The following is an 11,980-nucleotide window of genomic DNA, read 5'->3' as shown; positions in this document are numbered from 1 at the left end:
AAAGTGCTTCGCTGTAAAGCACTAAAATTTATGTATTAGAATATAAATACAATATTTGATTTTCTCTCAAACTTTAATGAAGTTACTTAATTAAGTTTTAATAATACTGATTGATGTTTCTAGTTTAGGCAGGATATTCTAACTGTTTTAATTGCTTACAGTTATTATTTTAATTATTTAGTATTTAACACTGTTTTAATCATATATTAAGAAATGCGTATTTTGTTTAGTTTTTTGCATTCAAAGGTTTTGTGATTTAAAGCAAATTTTACAAGGCTACTCAGAAACATAGAACTTGTTCTACAGCGATGATTGATTGTTGTTAGCACTTGCAGCAATCAAGTAAAAAAAAAAAAACTTTCCTACTGCAGTTTCAGAAAACACTTGAAATTGCGATCACGTGTCACTTTTGGCGCTAACTGACGTCACGCGCGCTAATGACGAAACAATGAAGCACTTGGAGCGCATAATCAAGACAAAAAGTATTTCTTGTGCTACAGTGAGAGACTGGTGTCTGATGCTTGGAGCATAGCTGGATAAATTTTACTTCTTTTTTTCGACGCGAGTGATTAATTGCTTCAGCACTTGAACTTGCTTTCTACGATCATACATTAATTATGTATTGTGATAATTGTGAAAAAGTTATGTTGCAGCCAAATTTTAAAATCAATTAGTAACAAGTTAGCCACAGTATCTACCGCTGGGTATATTAACAATTTTTTAAGTTTATAACTAAAAATACAATTGTTTCCCTTTTTTTTCCGACTTTTTAAATGAGCATTTTTTGTTTAACAACATTTAGTAAGCAGATATACTTTAAAAACTTTTTTTTAAACGTATCTGTATACTGAAAAAGTCAAAACTTAAAAAGTCTTAAAAAATTATAAAAATTTATGAAATGTATACTTTATTTGGACAGAAGTTAGTAAAAATTAAAATAATAGTTTTATGTATATAATGACTTATTTTTATACAGTGTTTATATAAATAAAAACAATTTCAGATTTAACTAAAAACTAACAAGTACTGAACATAGCAGCTTTATTATGCTGCATAACTGCAAGAAACTTGGTTAACGAAATCATGAACATTAAACAAATTTTAAATATATTCCTGGTATTTTTTTCTGGACTGACCACCGTTATATCAGAAGTTCCCGACCCAATATTTAATGAAGTTCAAAATAGTTCGAGTGAAGAGAGTTCTCACACAAACAGTTTGCTGTTGACCGCACACACTTCAAAGCACGGAAAAGGTCGCAAAACAAGAAGGAAGCACAAGAACAGACACCAAGGTATGTTGCTTTTGAAATAATAAAAATAACTTTTAATTTTACCATCGCCAGTAAAAAGAAGTTATTGTTGCCGATATAGCTGACATCATTAAAAGATTAAAGTTGCTAATTGCGGAGTTAAAAGGCACTGCGAAATAAAAACAACGTGAGATGCAGATGAACTCCCGCAAACCCGCCAACAACCAACATTGTTTAGTTTGCCGCTCAAAATTGTTGCTAATTTTATCGCTGAATTGTTGCTGAGGTTTAAAGTCGCTTCTGTCGAAGTTGCCCACTTCAATTAGAGGCGTGAATTGTGTAAACAAAAAAAAACAGAAACATGTGACCCCCTCAAACCTTTATTTATGGTAAAATTTATATATACACATACGTGTGTGTTTTTTTTGCAGTCCTTAAATATGCTTTAATCTTGATTGATTGTGAAAAGCTAGACACTAAACATTAAGATAGACTGTATTGTCCAAATTCCTGAAATAAAGTTTCTAAGGTAAACTACAATTTTACAAATCATTTAATTAACTACTAAAAATGTTGTTGTGCGAACGTAATTAGTCTTGTTTTGTCAACCCTATTCGTTTTGTTTTTTACTATTAAGTTTTCACCAACGTTTGGGATTGACCATTAATATGATTAATAGATATTAAGTTCTCATGGTATAATTATATTAATGTTGGCAATTATAAAGTGAACAATCGATTATCTGTACTTACAACTTATTAAGACCGATTAAATTTGTTTTTGCAGAAAATCAACCGATTAAAAGTTCTCTCGAGGATTTGCAAGTGGAAAGTTTTTACAGCCCAGGTAAGCTTTCACGATATTAAAAAATAAACTAAATTACAACTTTTTTAGTATCTATATTTATGCTTACTTCTGAGGGCTGTCTAAACACATTTACAGCTGCGTGTCTTTCACTACTACATCACAATTACTATTTTAAGTACAGTGAACCCAGTTACAAAAGTATCCACAAAAAACCTTTTTTTATTTCGAAATATTTTGAATTAAGCAAAAAACTTTGAAACACAGTATTTAAGTGTCTTTAATACTTGTTTGAATTCTAAAAACTAAAAAGTGTTGCTTTAAAAGTACTACATTATAAATTTATGTTGTTGTTCTCAACTTAAAATAAAGGCTTTATGATATAATTAACAACAATTTTATCTTAAATTTCATCGGTTCATTTTAGTACTTAGTTATACTTTATAAACGATATTTCAAAGACTTTATAGTTAATAGCTCTTAATTAGTTTTGGCTTTTGTTTTAAAAATAGGATTCAAGTGAACTTATTTTTGATTTAAAGAATTTACAGAAACCATAAATACTTATAAAATAAGTTTTTATTTGCACGAACTTTTACATGGCTTTGAAATAATATTTATTTATAAAATCATCAAAATAATTCAACTATATGTCGTTTACAGCTGCTTCAGTTTCCTTAATCTTAATACTATATCCTTTTAGATTGTACTGTTGTTTTAATTTGATATTAATTAATTAAAAGTGTCTTATCCTAGTATTTTCTTAGTGTTTAATTATAATTACTTTTTTAACTAAAACATATGGAAATAAAATCTCAAACTAAATTATATATATAAGTTATTAAACTAAAAAAAAGCTGTAAATATTTTTAAGATGCGTTTATTCTTTTACTTAATTAACGTTTTAGAAATTTGAAGTACTTTAATACTTTTATTTTGTTTAAATAGATACACTTTTTTAATGATGAAGCTGTTAGACATTGTAACACATCAACTGAAATTTTAATTTCATATCATTAACTTTGTTGTGTTACACTTAACTTATATTTTAATTAAATAACAGAAATGATAAGCAATTCAGTGGACGTTTTGTACATGATAGATCGAAGCGCATCATCAGATGTTGACCTCATAAACACAAAACAACTTCTCCTCAACTTAACTAACTACTTTGATGTCGCTTACTACAAAAAAGTTATTTCCACTTACTAGTTAAAATTGCTGTTTTTATTTATTTCGTATTAAATAAAATGTATTATATAAGTAAGCTCGATATTTCACTGTTAAATATATTTATACAGGTTAGAGTTGCGTTGATGACATTAGATGCGGATAGGAAATTAGAGTTCAGTTTTAGAAGATATCAAGACCAATACGGTTACGAAAAAGGTTTGGTTAGCTTATTAAAGGACGTATTAAACAAAATTTGCTAACAATTAAAAAATGAAAACACATCTCGTAAAAAGTTTTTAGGTTTCCAAAAAATTTTGCGTTTTGTTATATTAAAATAAAAACGTTTTATAAAATCTATACGCATAAAATAGTAAGATAAACATTTTTAAAACAGTGTTTTTTATATTAAACCAGTTTTAAAACTATCTTTGTAAAACAATGAACATATACTCCTAAATAGTTAGTTTTAACTTATTTATACTATACCTGAAATGGGAATGGTTCAAATATGCTCGAAGAAACTTTTTTGCACGAAGAATTTTTTGCTTAAAGGGACATTTTTGCACGAGTGAACAATTTTGCACGAAGACACTTTTGCACGAAGGGTCATTTTTGCACAAAGACACTTTTGCACCGGAGTAAAATATATATATATATATATATATATATACATAAAATAAGTTACCAAAAGAGGGTAAGGGTTAAGGGAGACAAAGATAGTAAAAATAAATATCAAAAATACCCAAAAAAGATAAATTGAAAAAAAAAGTTATTGACTGAGGGTAAGGGTTAGGGGTAACAGTGTTAGAAAAATAAAAAAAATAAAATTCATTAATTAAAAAAACAAGCAAATAAAAAAATTATAGAAAAAAATTAATAAAAAAAAGTTACCGATCGAGGACAAGGGTTAGGGGTAATAGTGATAGTGAAGAAAAATTGATAAAAAATTAAAGTAAAAAAAATATTCAACCCGTGCAAAACTATCTTTGTGCAAAAGTGACCCTTTGTGCACAATTGACGGCATGTAAAAATGATCTTCGTGCAAAAGCGTCTTGGTGCATATTTGACTTCTCGTGCATAAGTGTCCTTTCGTGCATATTAGACTCCTACCCACCTGAAATATACCATTTTTAAGACATAAATAGAAAATTTATACTATGAAGCTAACTAATTAAAAGATTTTGAAATATTATAGATCTTTATCAAATATAATCTATTAACGATGATTTTTTTTTTAAGTACAAGTGGTTATATTTAGTCATTGGTATGTAATTAGTAAGTTCGTAAAAATTAATCACCGTAACATAATTAAGTAAATTTATAGTGTTTCAAAGCCATCGATGAAAATAACTTAAAAATAATTTTTTTTAATTTTTGTCTTGCAAATTGTCTATCCTATGAAATAAAATCTGAATACTGTACAGTATTGAAACTTTCTATTACTTGTGTATATACATACTTTAATATCTAAAATTAAAACTTTTTACTCTTAAAATACTGACTATTTTATTTAAAATCATCGTACTTTTACTTGAAGCATTTGAAGTAATTAAAGCAAGCATTTTTATAAGTCATTAGTATTCTTTAAAGATGTTTGAAAAAAAGTAATTAAACTTTTAAAAAGTTTTTTTTTTGACTTATTAACAAAGGTACATCCAAATAATTGACTGTTAATGGTTCATACTAATTTATTTTAAATATTAAAACTTACTAAATTTAAAGAATACTAACATCTTGCTTAAAAGATTTAATTCAAAGAATCACAAAATAGTTTTTAAAAAACAAGTGTTAAATTTATATTTCCTGAAATACTTTTATACTTAAAAGTTTAATGCAGCCGAAACGTTTAATAGCTTTGAGCTCGTTGCAATGGAGAAAGGATTTGAACAACAGGGTTGGCAGGTCACTTCAGTACGCATACGACGTTGTACTCGATCCGCTAGGTGGCCACTCTGCCAGGTCCAACGTGCCGAAAGTGGTCGTTGTCGTGCTGGGTTCCGCATCATTGGACGCCGTCGGGGAAGCCGCTAAGAGGCTCGTGTCGCACCCTTACCTGGTTACCGTTGCTGTTGGTTACGGACACGTCAATCAGGTACCAACTTAAATTATTACTCAAAACCATATCTAATAATTTTAACAAAAATTCAAAGTTTTTGTTAAAATTTTATTCATATAATTAAGTAGGCGTTATTGTTCCAAAGTTTACTTTCAAATTTTAATCTTCGTATTTTAGCTCACAAAAACAGCAACAAAAGTTGTGCTGAAGCATTTTAAGTGATTTAAACTTCCGTAGCGAGGTAAAAGTTCAGTTCAGGGAAGAAAGTTAACAAGATTAAAATGTTTACAGTTTTTAAACATCAGCCCCTTAGCACAAGAAAGTGTCAAAAAAGGTTACTTTGAAGGTATAAAATAATTATCAACTTTAAATTTTAACTCACATTCATTTGATGTGGAAGTGAGTAACTTGTAGTAGGTATTTAAATTCGTATTTATTATAAAATTATTTATTTGTTAATTCGTATTTATTAATAATATTGATCGATAATTCTTTCATTGTAAGCTCTTTCCACGTTGCTTGAGCATAAAATCGCATTTGATGAAACACAGCAGACTGGTGAATTTTGTTGGAATTTTTTAATTACCGCTGCTGTTTGTCTCTCATGTAAAACCTCTGCGATTTTAATCTTGTTAAGTTTATTATCAGTTTTCTGAACAAAATTTGCGCACGTTCGACACGCTGTTAGCATAAAACTGTGACGTTTATTTCAGAGAGACGTGCAAATAATCGGTGGGTCACAAACTGGCATCGTTTTTGCTGATTCAGCAAATAATCTTGGAAAGGTTTGGAAGAAAGTCCATTGGATGATAGTAAACAGACTTAAAGGTAACGTTTTGTATGTTTAATACAAAGAATTTTAAAGCCATTTCGGTAATAATATAAAAAATCAAAATATAATCTTTCAACATAATTATCTAAAATCACTGCTCATTAAAAATACAAATCTAGTTAAAACTAGTTTAGTCAAAAATATTTAAAGGTTTATACGAGCGTCCGCTTCAGCCTTTGCGTGGGTTCAAACTGGGCATAGCTCGTGATGACATGGTCGAGTTGTCATGGAAACGACCCAAAGACCTCGTCAGTTACTACGTTGTCAGGTACAAACCGTCCAAGATGGGTCGCATAGACCATTACGAGAACATCACTGTACCAGTCGGTCAGTTAGATGCTAGCTTTTAATTACGCGTGTTTAGTAAAGTTTTTCCTTTAAACAAAACTCTTTAAACAATCTTTTTTTTTTGAACATATTAAAACTTATATTATTCATCATATTTGTAAATTATTCGAAATATGAATCTTTATTTTCGGATATCTAATGTGATTAGTTTAATGTTTTCTAAACTGTACAAATTATGTGGTTTATTTGAATATCTTTCTTTAATGAAAAGGCATTAAATTTTTAAGTATAACTATTGAAGAATACTTTAGGTAAACTCATTTTTGTGTAAAATATATTCTGTAACGTAGAAGTATTATTTCCGAGTAACTAAATAGCGAAATATTTTTGAAAAAAGTGTAGGGTTTTTGAAAAAATTCATAAATAATTAAATATATGTTTACAACGTACTTGACAAGTTGCAAATTTTGAAGTACAATCAACTACATTATTTCCAAGAAAATTTCACGAAGATTAAAGAATAAAAAGAATGTTTATGTTAAACCGTGAATTATGCAGCCTCTTGAATAATAATGTTTAAGATATGTTACAAAAAGTTAACAACTTAAATACTTAAAATTCTTAAATTAAATTTTATATACAAAACCAAAAGTGTTTAAACTTTGAGCTGTCTGTCTGCAAACTAAAAGTTGTTTACTTTTTCCACAAATTAAAGTTTTCAAACACAATAAGGTCGAGAGGATAGAGTGGAGCTGATCAACTTGGAGAAGACGGAGTATCAGGTGCAGGTGAGAGCTTACGGAGTGAAACAAATTTCTTCAATGCAATCCTTCAACTTCAACATGATCTGTGCCGGACTCCGAGCAGACGTCCTTCTACTATTTGATACTTCAGCGTTAGAATATCAAACTGATTAATTAAATAGAAAAAAATTTTAATTCTATACAAATAAAATTTCAATATAACAATGCAAATTTCTGCTCGTTTATATTTTAAACAACGAACATATTACATATTAAACAGGTTAACTGCAAACAAATTCAAGGATGTAAAAGAAACTTTTCTTCTTCCATTCGTCAACGGATTTCTGATAGATGCGGGCAAACTGAGCAGGGTCGGAATCGTTCTGTACGCCGACGAACCGAGATACGTCGCTCCGTTGGCCGCCTTCACTGACAAGAGCGACCTCCAGTGGAGAATCAACGAACTTGAGTTTGTCATTCATGTAGAATTTAATAAAAAACAAACTATATCAAATGGGTAGCTATCAAATTTGCACGAGCGTACAAAATTGCACGAGGGGACAAAATTGAATGAGTGCACAAAATTGCACTAAGGTTCACTTTTGCTCGAGTAGACAGTTTTGTACGGAGACATTTTTTCACGGATTGAAGTTTTTTGTATTTTTTTTTTACTATCGCTGTTACCCCTAACCCTTACCCTCGGTCGGTAGCTTTTTTTTAGTTTATTCTTTTTATTAACTATTTTTTAAATAATTTTTGTTATTTATCTTTCTTTTTTTACTATCACGGTTACACAAATCCTTACCCCCGGTCAGTAACTTTTTTCTTTCTTTTTGTTTTTAATTTTAATTTATCTTTTATTTTTTCTGTTTTTTGTTTTTACTTTATTTTTTCTGTTTTTATTTTGCAAAAATGTAACTCGTGCAAAGTTAACTCTTGGTGCAAAATTTTCTTCGTGCAATTTCGTTCCCTCGTGCAAATTTGTCTTCGTGCAGAAATATATTCGTGCAATTTTATGCCCTAGTTCAATTTTTACACGTTCCCATATAAAATACCCTTAAAATGTTAAGCTCTGAAAAATTATGAGCTAAATTAGCTACTATATAATATACAAAAGACATTAATCCATAAGAATAATACAAATGTTTTTTATATCAAAAACCTAGAATCTTTATAAGTTTACAATGATATGAAACTACTAGTTGTTTATTTTAGTTTGAACTGTCAGTGGATTGATTAAAGTGTCTTATGTTAAAACTTTTTTGTCATAATTTTGTTTACATTTATGACTCACCAAAATTAAAATTATTCTTTTATTCATAAAACTACAATTAATGGATACTAATAAAGAATGTTTTGCCATTTTACACTTATAGCTGTAATAAAAACATAAGAAAAGCTTGTTCAAAAAGTACTTTCAGACAACTTTGACGCGTTTCAAATAAACATGCGTTGAAAATTTGATTACACGGTAAGTTCCAGGAAGCCTACAATTGAAATTGTTTTTACAACAGAACCATTCATTATAGAGTTAGCTACACAGTTGTGGGCTAAAGACTATAATAAGACCTAAAAAAATCTTTTAAAATTTTGTTAAATTCCAAATACATTTTTTTCAAGATTTTTTGTTTTAATTAATGTATAAGACTACAAAAACAATTAAAAAACATTATCATCATACAAAAACTTTAACCTATAAAGCAAAATTCTATATAGTTAAGTAGTAAAACAATATTCTATTGTATATATCTTTTACTGATAATTCTTAAAAAAATTGACATTTATTAAAGACTAGCTTATAGTTTCTAGATATGCGGTAGGTAAAAAAAATATTTTGTAATATGTCATAAGTCTTTCCTATAAACAATAATTATTTTCACAGCCATGACACGGGTAAAAGGAACACTGGGGAGGCTCTGCGGTTCGCCCACTCGAGGGCGTTCGAGCTGGGGAGGAGAAAAGTCCTCAAGATGATAGTGGTTGTGACTTCGGGGAAGTCCGACGACCAATACCAAAAGCACATTGAGGTGATTTCATGAAAACTTTAACTTTTTTGTTGAACTTATCAGCTGCTTGTGTTTGTTGACACAAGGGCGCTTGTTGATCAGCAATCAGCAGAAAAATTTCTCAAACGTGATTTATTACTCATAAAGATATTTTAATATATTTAATGCGTGCCTAATGTGCACTCAATTGCAGTGTTTACTTGGAGCTTGAAAAGTTTCATATCAACCGCTTGACTATTAAGCCTAAAAAAAAACGATTTCAAGACGATTACAGCAGTTTTAAAAATTCAAAAGTCAATTGATTTGGATTGATAACATTTTAATTTGTTATGTTTAATACAGAATACTTAATCAAAAATATTTTAAAGTTATATACAAGTATAAAACAATAAATTTATTGTTAGTATGCTTGTAATTAATATTTTCTCAATAAATGTTTAACCCACGCCGTTTAAACGATTTCTAGTTTAGCGAAATTTTAGCAATCTATATTACAGCTAATTTTCGTAATAATTATAATCTATTACAATATGCAGGTCGTAATTGGTTAATGTATAACTAAATAAATTTTGTTTAATATAAATAATGTTTAACTTAAAACAGTATGTTTTTAATGAGTGAAATAGTTATTTAAAATTGTGAAATAATCCCAAATTAAAATACAATTTTTTAGATGTTTTAAAAAATAAATCGCTTAAGTTGAAAGCTTGGTAAAAGCTTTCAATCAATCTGTCAACGCGAGCGACTTGAGATAAACAGTGTACGTATTTCAATCAAATACATGAATTTACCTGTGAAAAGTATTTGAATATAAGTTTACAGAAAGTAAGTTAACTCAAACTAATTACTCTTTCAACATGCTTTAAAAATACATCGAAAAATTTGTTCATTAAACTCACAAACTAGCAAGAGTCTACTTTAAGCCTAAAACATTCAAAGCATAAACACTACTACAAAATAAACAATCAACTCTAGTTTTGACCACTTCAATAAAAAATCCCCCTCACAGAAACTGAAGAAGGAGGGAGTGGTAGTGGTGCACGTGGGAGTTGATATGGACACGAGCGAAATGGAGCGGCAGATATACGCATCAGTTGACGACCTGTACTTTCCGGTGAGCTCGTACAACGAACTGGAACACGTGCAGATGAACGTGGCAGAGACTCTGTGCTCACAAGCATTCAACCATTACGAAATAGGTCACTACACAACTAACTTACTTAGTCTGGTTCACTCTATGCAGAGATTTAAAAATTTTTGAAAGAGTTAACGTGATTAAAAATTTATTGTTAAAAAGTTTCAAAATAATATTACGTATAGTTATATATAATTACTTTTTTCAAACAGTCATATTGATAAAATAATCACAATAAACAAGTAATGAGGTTGAAATAAAGAATTTTTAATATCGACTTTTTAAAAAAAAATTATTTACTAAACTTTTTTTCTTCTTAGTTGTTAGATTGAAATTATCTTGATTAAGTTTAATTCAAACTTTCTGAAACACAAGTTAATGAAACCATAAGTTTATCAAGTTAATTTTTATAAGTTATCTATAGAAACTGAAGTTGATTGTTGGTAGAAATGTAAAAAGCCTATTCTATTGAAGCTAAGCTACAACGTTTAGAAATTTCAGTAAAAAGAAGTAGTTTTAGTAGATTTTTTTTACAAAGTGAACAACAATCTAAACTAAACATCTAAAAAACACGTTTTGTATTCTGTAATGAAATTTAGTTAGTCTTAAGGAATTGTATTTTGTAAAATTATTAATAAAACAAGCTATCGACAAAAACCAAATAGAATAGTTTAATTAAAGCTTTATTTTAAACTAAAATCTAGTCTAAATAAAATTTCAAATAAAAAATTACCGTTAATTCCATTTTCACTTAAATTTGAACTTTGCTGCGGTGGCCTTCTGGTTATAGAACTCCCGTCAAGTTACAATATGAACCTAATCTCAAGTGGTTTATGAAAGCATTCTCTCAATTGTAAATTTAAAAAATCTGTAAGCATTTTATCAAGTATAATTTTAGAAATAAATATGTCTTAAATATTTTGAAGATGAATTATTACAAAATTACTGACGTTCTGTCTGTATTTTTTTTTTTTGATCATTTATTTTTGTGCGTAAATATGTTAAGTGACATGTCTTGTAATTGAATAAGGATTTTATCAGCTTGTGTGAGTACTTCTAATGCACTTCAAACAACCTTAGCGTCTGAAAACCGAACAAAAGTGGCGTTGTGCGTTTTCGACACAATTATGACGTCACACTGCCGAAAACTACGGTTTTTAATCGGTTTTGGCGGGCTTCAAAGTCAGTTACTTTGGACAGTGCGGATCAATAAAAGGCACTAAATAAAGGTCACATTACGAGTAACACCCTTGATTTTTGGCTTTTAACAACAATTAAAATAAGGATAATTAATAATTAGCGAGAATATAAACCAATTTTGGTCAGGTTGATTCGTAAGTAAATGACACTATCTGGTTTCTTAAGTATTCTGACGTCTATTGAATACTTATGATGTAAGTTTTGTATAAGTTTGCGATTTAATGCAGATGTTCATAAAAGCGATATTAAAGTTTTTTTAAATCATTTCACAAGAGATCAAAGCTTAAACTTAAAAATTATTTTATATTATACGTAATCTAAAAACTATTTAAAGTAATTTCTTAATGATGAGTAAAAACTTTAAAAAATCATGTTTCAATAAAAGATGTTATTACTATAATAAATCAAGAGCAATTTAAAACTTTTGTAATTATTATAAAAGGACAAATATGTTTTCCTTATTAACAATAAAAGTACTAGTTACAGGTTGT

General features: G+C 28.7%; 1 protein-coding gene across 1 annotated transcript in view; it reads left to right on the top strand.

Moving 5' to 3' along the window:
- The first annotated feature begins 1,003 nt into the window (after nucleotides 1–1,003).
- LOC145841753 (collagen alpha-1(XII) chain-like) overlaps nucleotides 1,004–11,980 on the top strand; it is a 33,792-nt gene continuing 22,815 nt past the window's right edge. Inside the window, exons 1-11 of the mRNA XM_082949107.1 lie at nucleotides 1,004–1,294; nucleotides 2,039–2,098; nucleotides 3,120–3,250; nucleotides 3,358–3,445; nucleotides 5,083–5,321; nucleotides 5,999–6,113; nucleotides 6,268–6,444; nucleotides 7,138–7,300; nucleotides 7,429–7,617; nucleotides 9,031–9,175; nucleotides 10,164–10,353. Of these exons, the coding sequence (XP_082805233.1) occupies nucleotides 1,084–1,294; nucleotides 2,039–2,098; nucleotides 3,120–3,250; nucleotides 3,358–3,445; nucleotides 5,083–5,321; nucleotides 5,999–6,113; nucleotides 6,268–6,444; nucleotides 7,138–7,300; nucleotides 7,429–7,617; nucleotides 9,031–9,175; nucleotides 10,164–10,353 (1,708 nt within the window). The 5' untranslated portion in view covers nucleotides 1,004–1,083. The remainder of the gene's footprint in view (nucleotides 1,295–2,038; nucleotides 2,099–3,119; nucleotides 3,251–3,357; nucleotides 3,446–5,082; nucleotides 5,322–5,998; nucleotides 6,114–6,267; nucleotides 6,445–7,137; nucleotides 7,301–7,428; nucleotides 7,618–9,030; nucleotides 9,176–10,163; nucleotides 10,354–11,980) is intronic.

The sequence above is a fragment of the Thalia democratica genome, chromosome 7, assembly GCF_965202585.1.
Source record: "Thalia democratica chromosome 7, ktThaDemo2.hap1.1, whole genome shotgun sequence".
Taxonomy (NCBI): domain Eukaryota; kingdom Metazoa; phylum Chordata; class Thaliacea; order Salpida; family Salpidae; genus Thalia; species Thalia democratica.
This window is presented reverse-complemented; position numbering and strand designations above follow the sequence as displayed.